Genomic DNA, 10,534 nt, shown 5'->3' with positions numbered 1-10,534 from the left:
ACGATCATACAAGTGGCTATTGATAAGAATATGATCGGCATAATACAAGCCGAGGAAGCACGACCAGGAGTATTCATAGGAAATTGCCTGGTGGAACCAAAAAATTTTATATGCGCAGCAAGCATTTTAAATACTACAGACGCGGTGATAGAGATGCCGATGCCTCAAGTAATCATAAAGGAAGTCGCTCAAAGCGAAGCAATTAACGTGACACATATAGAGTGTGTAAACGGAGAAATTCCAAGAAGCAAAAAGGTAACCGAGCTATTGCGCACGGAACATTTAAACTACGAGGAACGAAAATCAATAATCGAAATTTGCACTGAGTACAGTGATATATTTCACATGAACGGAGAACCCCTAACTTATACGGAAGCTGTAAAGCAGAAAATTGCTACGCAGGCAAATAGCTCCCCGGTCAACGTGCGACCATATCGCCTACCGGAAAAGCACAAGCAGGAGGTAGACCGACAAGTGCAAGAAATGTTGAAGAACGGCATAATAAGACATAGCACGAGTCAGTGGAATGCGCCACTGCTAGTGGTCCCGAAGAAAGCGGACGCCTCAGGAAAACCGAAACTACGAGTCGTGGTCGATTTCAGAAAGGTAAACGACCTGACAATAGGCGATTCGTTCCCGATACCAAACATGACGGACATATTAGATCAGTTGGGAAATGCAACATATTTTTCGACGCTGGATCTAGCTTCGGGATACCACCAAATAAAAATGGAGGAAGCTGATAAGGAGAAAACAGCATTTTCCACTCCACATGGGCACTACGAATATAATAGAATGCCATTTGGTAAAAAAATGCACCAGCTACGTTTCAAAGAGTAATGAATGCCGTATTAACCGGATTACAGGGACTCAAGTGTCTCGTATATATAGATGACATAGTCATATATGCGTATAGTCTACAGGAACACAACAAACGACTCGTTGAAGTATTAAAAAGGCTGAGAGAGAATAATCTAAAATTACAGCCGGACAAGTGCGAGTTCTTAAGAAAAGAGGTGACGTACCTCGGACACAAGATAACAGATAACGGAATCCTCCCGGATCCAACGAAATTAGAAGCCGTTAAAAGGTTTCCGACAGCAGAAAAAGAAAAGGATATCCAGGCCTTCATCGGATTGGCAGGATATTATAGGCGTTTTATAGAAAATTTCTCTAAAATAGCAAAACCCTTGACAAATGTACTGAAGAAGGGAACAAAATTTGAGTGGACGAAAGAGCATCAACAAGCGTTTGATATTTTAAAAGAAAAATTGACGACAGCGCCCGTTCTACAGTATCCCGATTTCGAACAGCCGTTTATAGTGACGACTGATGCATCCGATCATGCGATTGGAGCAGTATTATCGCAGGGAAAAATAGGAAAAGATAGACCAATAGCATACGCGAGTCGAGTCTTAAATAAAGCCGAACAAAATTATAGTACTACAGAAAAAGAATTGCTAGCCATAGTATGGGCGGTCAAACAATTCCGACCGTACCTATACGGAACGAAATTCACGATAGTCACAGACCACAAATCTCTAGTGTGGCTATTTAGTGTAAACGATCCAGGATCGCGCCTAATAAGGCGGCGATTAAAATTAGAGGAGTACGACTACGTAATCGTACACAAAGCAGGTGAGATAAACAAAAATGCTGACGCGCTCAGCCGACACGTTGCTGACGTGAACACCGTCGAGGAGACAGACACGACGACGGAACGCGAATACTCAGAAGAGGAAAAGAAAAAGATACTGTATGAATACCATGATGCGCCTGTGGGAGGACATCAAGGAGTGGAACGCACAATACGAAGAATTCGGTTAACTCATAATTGGAAAGGGTTAACGAAGGATGTGGAAGAGCACATCGCAAAATGCGAAAAGTGCCAGAAAAATAAATTGTCACGAAGAATAAAAGTACCACTGGTGATAACAGACACGCCAGATAGGCCATTCGAAAAATGTGCCTTAGATATTGTAGGACCGTTGACAACGACTACACAGGGAAACAAATACTTACTGACGTTCCAAGACAGTCTAACGAAATTTAGTAAGGCAATTCCCATACCGAATCAGGAAGCAGTCACGGTCGCAAAAATGTTCGTAACAAGAATAATTTTAGAACACGGCATACCCGAAAAGGTACTGACCGATCAAGGTACCAATTTCCTAAGCGACGTATTCAAGAGTACGTGCAAACTATTAAAAATAAAAAAGATCCAGACAACGGCTTACCACCCAGAAAGCAATGGAGCTCTGGAAAGATCGCATCGCACTATTGCAGGGTACTTGCGACACTACATAGACGAGGATCAAAGTGATTGGGATGAATGGATCCCATACGCAATGTTTACATATAACACAACGCCACATAGCGCGACAGGGTACACGCCACGCGAATTGATATACGGGCACCAAGCGACTCTACCTACGGCCCTGACTCAACCGCCACGACAGACGTACTCGTACGATGACTACGCGCAAGAACTACGCGAGAGAATGCGAGCTACGCAACAGACAGCGAAGGAACAATTAATAATCGAGAAAGAAAAAGCGAAAGCTCAATACGACAAACGAACTAAAAATGTAGAGTTTAACGTAGGGGAAAAGGTACTCCTACACGACGAAACCGTAAGGAGAGGACGCTCGAAAAAACTAGATTCTAAATGGATAGGCCCGTACGTTATAATAGAAAAGCACTCGGAAGTAAATTACACAATAAAAATGGGGCGAAGAAGCCTACGAGTGCACGTAAACCGCCTGAATTTGTAGAACATTAACTTTGTAGAACATTAACATGAAAATACATTACTTAAAACTACAAACCAAGGGGGAAGGGACAGGAAAAAAGGGATAGAAGATAGGATAAATGAATAAAATAGAAATACTTCAAGAAAAGCTACGTATAATTAATAAAATAAAAAATATGTGTATAAAAGAAGACTGTATAGGTATGTGTATATGTATATATATACTGGATATGAATGCTGGATAAAATGTATATGAAGGGATATAAGCACACGGCGAGGGACCCAAGAAGGAGTGAAAAGCCGCCCCCGCCGTCACCGCCACGTCAGGCCGATGAGCCGGAATCTGTAAAAAGGACAGAAAAAATAAATAGAACGTAAAGCGAACATAAAGAGAACAGTGGGAAACAAAAGTGGCTGAAGACAAGACGCTTACCTCACTGGAAATAAACCCAGCAGGCCCCCGAAGCGACGTGGAGGGACACCCAAAGTGATCCCTCGCGGTACGCCATAGCCTCACCATAGCTTGGGGGTGGGTCGTACGCCGGAGGAGACGGCGACCCCACAGCGGAAGCTCGAGAGAAACCCCCGGAAGACCCTCCCACTAACTCGGGCACGGGCCCCTCGGCGACCGATACATCTCGATCGGCCAGACCGACACGGCAGGCCGAGCAATAGCTAGGCTGGTACAAACGCCGGCACTGGCGGCACGTCACAAAACCCATACAACAGGGTGAGCGTGAAGATGACACGGTTGACCCAAGAGACTAAACGGGACTGAAGCTCACGGCGAGCAAAGTACAGGTAACATAATTAAAGGAATAAGATATAGGAACTCCTGACGCAGCAGGCCCAAGATAACAGTCAGCGGGAAAAACCCCCCCGCGCACCTGCAACTAAAAAGCGACGGGGATTCAAAGAAAGTAACATGAACTCCTGTCTTACAGGATGGGACTGGCATTGCTGCTACTTAGAAAGAGAGCCGAGGAAGAGCCATACAAAATCCACCGATTCGACCACGAACCGGGATTATACTACGAAAAACTAGGCACACTTCAAGAAACCGAGGCCGAATGGAAAATAACGATAGACCTCGAAGTAAAAGCCCTAGGAGTCAGGCGTCAGCAAGTAATAGAATTTGACGAAGACACTCGAGCCCTATGCCAGCACGCCTTCGCAGGCATCGAACCGTCGTGCGAAAACGTACTACAAATAATAGCGAAACAAGAAGCTCAGATCGCGACGGCCCTCAAACGCCTGCAGACGCTGTATACCGCCAAAGAAAACAAAAGAGGCCTAATCAATGCGATCGGCAGCGTAAGCAAAACGCTGTTCGGCACAATGGATGCGGAAGACGAACGCAAGATAAACGAGCAAATGCAACTATTACAGGGACAACAAAAGACACTGCAACACGTTATGAAAAACCAGCTGAAGATACTGGATAAATCCATCGGGCACATAGAGGCATTAGAAAACACCTTGACCCGCAACGATAACATAATCGCGAACGCCACTCGGAAGATGCAGGGTCAGGTTTCACGACTGACGAACCGCGAGGATATAATATAACACCTCGTGACAATAAGCGAGATAACGAACACATTGGCGAGAGACATAACTGACGTAACGGATTACTTGACTCACGCGAGACACGGAATAATTTTAACAAGACTGCTGCCGATAGAATTAATAATGACGGAACTTCGGGAAGCTGTGACATACCTAGGGGCAGGACAGCACTTCCCATTCAAAGTACAGGCCGAAAACTGGCAAACAATCCAAGAATACGTGAAGGTAGCCGCGTACGTAAACATGCCTCACGTATACACCATTCTGAAATTCCCGATTGTAAACTACCCAATATACGAGGTAATAAAAACGACTCCCTTTCCCGCCCACGAGCGAGACAACATATTCACATTCGTAAAAACGTCCGGAGATTTAATGGCGATAGATAGGGAAAACCACAATTATCTAATAATCAAAGAGCGAGAACTAGAGACTTGCACGCGAACGGCAGAAAAATATGTATGCAATCAAGCATTCCCGACATTCCACGTAAGCGGAGACGCACCATGCGAGGTGCAAACCTATGTAAAGGCCCCGGGCCACCTAAATGCGTGCGAAAAACGACACCTTACGAGCAACCGGACCGTTTGGATAGCGGTAGAAGAGACACACACCTGGCTATACTCCTCGCGAGGAGAGCAACGAATCAGCGTCCAATGTAACGGACAGCCAGAAATCGAAATCACTATAAACAACACAGGGAAAGTCACTTTACAAGATAAGTGTAAGCTAAACACACCCGACGTAATTCTGAAAACTAAAACACGAATAGGAAATAAAGTAGTACAGACACACCTACCGGGATATAATTTAACGAAAAACACGGTCAACCCCATGGCCGAAGGACATCAGCTAAACTTACAAAGTAACCTAAAGTTAAAACCCGTAATAACGAACCCGAAGGAATTAATAGAACTAAGCCTAAGCACACGGGAACTCGAAAGAGAATTGGAAAACGGAACAAGCGAACACATATTTGCGAACAGATACGTCGCGTATTCACTAAGCTCGGGGATGGCAATAATTATAATTAGCATAATAGGCATAAGCGCATGGATAATATATCGTAGAACGAAAAAACAACAGAATACACCAAACTATGTTAACCGCGAACCCGCGATGCTGTACTAAGCAGATAATGTAAAGAAATACTGTAAGGAACAAGGAAAAAGGGAGAGGGTAAACCCATTAGCGGAAAACTTCATCCCTCAGTTTTCCTTCTTCCAAAGGGGGAGGGATGTTGTGCCCCGATTGCCGAAAGAGGTAAGGAGGGCACTCAAGCAATGTAATCGCCTGTAAAATAACACTAGCGTAAGCATATTGCGCGATCGAGCCACAAAAGCCCGACCGCGCAACCTAATTAAATTCGGGGAAGAAGTCAGCAAGTTCTCGACCCGATTACGCATAACCTCGATCGAGTACCGAGAAACCTCGATCGAGTACCGAAAACGCTGACGCCTCGATCATCGGGCTTAAAACCAGAGGAAAGCCCGAGATCGGGGCACTTGTCACTATCGCGTATCCGCTAACATACTAAACGCCGTCGGCCTGCCGTCAACCTATCTTGTGAAACTCAGTTAAATAAAGTTAATCTGTGAGATCCAACGGTGCCTCTTCGAAGTGACCTCCGACCAGCCACATCCCATCAAAGAATCCTTTCGGTTCTCGTCAGAGAACACCTCCGGAGCGAGTAACAAGGAAAATACACCGCGCACGGAGCGGCGCAGCAACACAACCATTGTCGACACGGAAGAACTCGCACGCGAGCAAACATCAGATGAGGATTTGCAACGTGAACTGCAAGCACAATCATCGTCATTCAAGTTACAGAAATTCCTCCTTCCGGAAACTAACTCAACTCTGTATTGCGATTGTTCCACAGATGAAATAAGACCATTCGTGCCGTTAACTCTGCGACAGCGTATTTTCGATATTGTGCACCGACTGTCTCACCCGAGCGGAAGAGCCACCCGACGACAGATAGCTCAAAAGTTTGTCTGGACCAGTATAAACAAGGACATAACTGCATGGGCAAAGGCGTGTCTACAGTGCCAGCGTTCTAAAATCGCTCGATACAACCACTTTGTTCCAGAGAAGTTACAAGTCCCAGATTCACGCTTCGAACACGTCTATTTGGACATTATCGGTCCACTCCCGCCATCACGTGGTTTCAAGTACTGCTTAACACTAATTGATCGTTTTTCTAGATGGCCCGAGGCCGTTCCCTTGGTCGAAACTTCAGCAGACTCCATCGCGAGACAATTCTTCTCCACTTGGATTGCCCGTTACGGAGCGCCGAAAATCATAACGACCGATCGCGGTTCTCAATTTGAGGCAACACTATTCAACGCTTTGACAAATTTGATGGGAACCAAACGCAACCGGACCACAGCATACCACCCTCAATCCAATGGGCTGGTCGAACGTTGGCACAGATCCCTAAAAACGGCAATCATGTGTCAAGCTAACAACGAATGGGTCGATATTTTACCTGTCGTTCTGCTAGGCCTTCGCACCTGCTACAAAGAAGATATCCAAGCATCAACCGCAGAGCTACTGTTCGGTAAGACCCTCAGGATTCCTGGCGAATTCTTTGACCATGAGGAGACATCGAACAATCCGCAGTACTTCGTTGAACCCTTCCGGAAGATGATGCAACACATCCGGCCAACTCCTACGGCTCATCACATTCGAAACAAACCATTCGTATACAAAGACCTGTACACCTGTACGCATGTGTTCCTAAGAGATGATACCGTCAGACGTCCCCTGGAACATCCCTATTCCGGACCACACAGAATCATCAAGAGAATCTCAGATCGAGTTTTCTCCATCGAGGTAAACGGTCAAATAACCAACGTAACGGTGGAGCGCCTGAAACCTGCCTACCTCGCACAGGAAGACACTATCGCTCTGAACAAATCTCCTACAAGGACTTCGTCATCGGAACCATCACACTCTGGTAAAGAAAGTAGTACACAACCAATACCAAAGACCTTTTCCGAGTTAAAAACATATTCGAAACTATCCAAAGTTAAAAAAACTATTCATTTCAATAAATAATACATTAAGGATTAATATAAGTTTTATGTTTTGTGATCTAGATTTAAGTTTGAAGCAATTATTATAATTATTAAGTCAGTTTGTTTTTATTTGTAAGCAGTATCTCAGGGGGGAATATTATGGAGATACGCTCCTATATTTTTGTACCGCCATATTTGGGCGAATCAGCCCCGGCCAATAGATAGAGAGTTCGGCGCTACCGTGGCCTCAGCATGGTGTAGCCGAGTCTTGTATGTAGACGAAGTAAGAGAGATTGTCAATTGTCTCTGGGTGATGTAAGAGCGTACGTATCGACGCTAAGACTAAAAGTACGTTATATCCAACAACCGTCGCTATTATTTGACCGCTCGTGCACGCCTGTATCCTGTATCCTGTAGAAGTTGGGACTGCAGAAGAAGAGATACGAAACATCCCACAACATTGTGGGGATTTCATGTAACTACAGCACGGTCGGTAACCCCGAACCGACACAGGAGAAGTCTCTCTATATAAGTTTCAGTTCATGCGAGGGTAGTAGGCTGATGCAAGCGTTTAGAGTTGCGAAACCTTGTATCGGGCTCTGCAATAAAGAATATTTACAACTATAGTGTCGATCCTTACGAGTTACCTAACACCTAATAAACATCGCCACAAATGGTGACCCCGACGCTTGATTAGAGGTACCAGCGGAATCGACACAACGCAGAGTGTGAACATACGTAACCGCACAAACGCCTATGTGCGAACATAGAACGCTACGGTCCGGTTTCACATACAACCCAACACAAGTACCCGAGAAGACAATGGACACGGGGATACAGCCGCCAAAAACGTCCGAGCACAGCGAAGAGCAGGAAAATGACGACGACAAACAAACACGCCAGAGCGCCATTGTATTGGAAGGAGGACAAAACACGAAAACCACACTGCCAAATCAAACTTCACAGGGAATGCACGAACACCCAGGGTTGCCCGAAACAGCAGCAGGTAGGACCGGCGGTGCACGGGCCACCGCATTTCACGGATACGTCGACACTCGAGTCAAATTACGCAAGTTCAAGCCTAGCAATAACGTCAGGGCATGGTTCCAAATCGCGGAGAGTGAATTCCAAGCTCGCGGAACATCCGAACTCGACAAGTTCAGCGCGTTAATAGCCAGTTTGGACGACGACGTGTACGACAGCATGAACAACGCAATCGCAGGGCTACCGCATACAAACCGTTACGAAGCGCTAAAAACATTGCTGATCCGAACACTACTCGCTAACTAGAGGACAAGAGTTGAGAAAATTGCTATCAGGCTTATCGCTAAAGGAGAAGAAACCTTCCAGACTACTCACCGAAATAAAATCACTTGCCGGGCCAGGAAGATTCGACAATGAAGATTTGAAGACACTCTTTCTCGAACACTTGCCTAACGATGTGCGTATGACATTGCAGGTAGTACCGGGAGACGTAAACGCGTTGGCCGCAGTAGCAGACAAAATAATGGAACACCGACCTACAGATGCAGGTCACGAGTTAATGGCAATACAGAAACAAGAAGAAAACCTCGCCAGCCAGTTAGCGGAGATCACTAAACGACTAAATGAGCTGCAAACACGTTGGGATTCATCTCCTCGATCACGTTCACGCCTACGTTCACGTTCACATTCAAGGGCATCGTTAAGGGACTCGTCCCGTTCATCGCGCGGCCCAAAAATCTGTTTTTATCATCGACGTTTTAAAGAGAAAGCTAGAAAGTGCACAGAACCGTGCGAATGGGCGCAAAGCAAACAGGTCGTGCCAAAGTCGGAAAACTAAAGGTGCCATTTCATGCAGCGTCAAAGCGCTGGATACAGTTCCCCCACTCTGTCTCCCTCGATCGACGCGCATAAAGTTACCGTCTCGTCGTTTTGTCGCTATGAAGTTCGAAGTGATTCAACTTCAGCGAAAAATAGCCGTATTTAAATAGTTTTGTTTCGTTGCAAGAAAAATGAATTTCAACGACGGCAGTGAACATTGGAACGAGGTTAGTAGATAATGTGTTATTAATATTAATTATTTAATTAAATTGTAGAGGTTACGGTACACGTTTGTAATCACTTGGCGCGAGACACTACCGTGTCTCGTGATATTTGATACATTGTTCTCACTGTTCTCAGAGCTTGCAAAGCTTAATTAATTAATGGAATTAATATAATATTTTATATTTTACAGGAAAATGAAATCGTTCACACATGTGGACTGTGCGAGATGGTTTGCATGGCCAATGAAATACAAAGCCACCCATGCCTGGAGTCTTTCGCCAGTTATTATCTGGACAAGCAGACATATTATTTTTATCCGCAGTGTGGTAAGTACTTTGCAGTGAAATGCATACTATTGTTAAAAATTTAATACGTGTGCTGTAAAGTTTTTGTATGTGCAGAAGATGGAAAAATTCTGCGTAGAAGCCTGGTGGACGGCACTGAACAAAATGTTTTGGAGGCGCTTGTTCGAGAGGATGCAGAGGAGACCGTTCAGGAGGCAGAAATGACAGACGAGGAGGGCTTCGACATAGAAAATCTTCCGGAGAATCAAAATCTCCGGAAGATTTTTATAGAAGAGCGTCTCATCGAGGCGATTCGGAAACGACCGCCTCTTTGGAACTTCAAGCTGCCAATTACAGAAAGGGGCATTCGGAGCAAAGAGAAGTTATGGATGGATGTGGTCGCAGTAATGAAAGGTACAATTTTTTGGAATATATGTGTTCGAGACGAGAGCATCTGGAAGCTTCGATCCAAAACCTTGAGTGCTTTCTTAATGTGCTTTGCACCTTAATGTGCTTTCTTGTTTCGCAGGTGTGGTTACTTTAGCTGACGCCAAAAAAAAGTGGAAAACTCTATCGGATACATTCAGGAGGCATCGGAAAAATGCGGAGTTGCCAAGTGGTTCAGCAGCTCAAAAGATTTCCAAGTGGATTCACTTTGAGCGAATGAGCTTCCTTCGAGATGTAAGCCTTCAAAACAAGTATGTATGAACTGTACATAATAAAAATAACAAATTATAAAGATCACAATATTAAACAATCAGTGGTATAAAAAAGACCAATGAGAGTCAATACGGTTATTAGTGTGCACAGGTGCAACTCACCAATTCAGGAAGCATGTGAAATACAACATAATTTAATGTTTCGGCTCAAGTTTCAAT

The 10,534-nt window shown here is 44.8% G+C and overlaps 1 protein-coding gene across 1 annotated transcript; it reads left to right on the top strand.

Moving 5' to 3' along the window:
- Positions 1-9,277: 9,277 nt before the first annotated feature.
- Positions 9,278-10,524, top strand: LOC105556557. The gene is made up of 4 exons (XM_012003652.1): positions 9,278-9,374; positions 9,563-9,698; positions 9,774-10,070; positions 10,186-10,524. The coding sequence occupies exons 1-4, from the start codon at positions 9,339-9,341 to the stop codon at positions 10,362-10,364; spliced, it is 648 nt and encodes a 215-aa protein (XP_011859042.1). The 5' UTR covers positions 9,278-9,338; the 3' UTR covers positions 10,365-10,524.
- The last annotated feature ends 10 nt before the right edge of the window (positions 10,525-10,534 follow it).

Source organism: Vollenhovia emeryi, unplaced genomic scaffold (genome assembly GCF_000949405.1).
Source record: "Vollenhovia emeryi isolate VEMERY1.0 unplaced genomic scaffold, V.emery_V1.0 DF939933.1, whole genome shotgun sequence".
Classification (NCBI taxonomy): Eukaryota; Metazoa; Arthropoda; class Insecta; order Hymenoptera; family Formicidae; genus Vollenhovia; species Vollenhovia emeryi.
Note: the sequence above shows the minus strand (reverse complement) of the source record. Positions and strands in the feature narration are given on the sequence as shown.

What these genes read in the sequence shown, in the direction of transcription:
- LOC105556557 (XM_012003652.1), top strand. Translation starts at nt 9,339, where the DNA reads ATGAATTTCAACGACGGCAGTGAACATTGGAACGAG. An exon ending in GCAGTGAACATTGGAACGAG is followed by an intron (nt 9,375 to 9,562) that starts GTTAGTAGATAA and finishes TATATTTTACAG; the next exon opens with GAAAATGAAATCGTTCACAC. An exon ending in TGTGGTCGCAGTAATGAAAG is followed by an intron (nt 10,071 to 10,185) that starts GTACAATTTTTT and finishes CTTGTTTCGCAG; the next exon opens with GTGTGGTTACTTTAGCTGAC.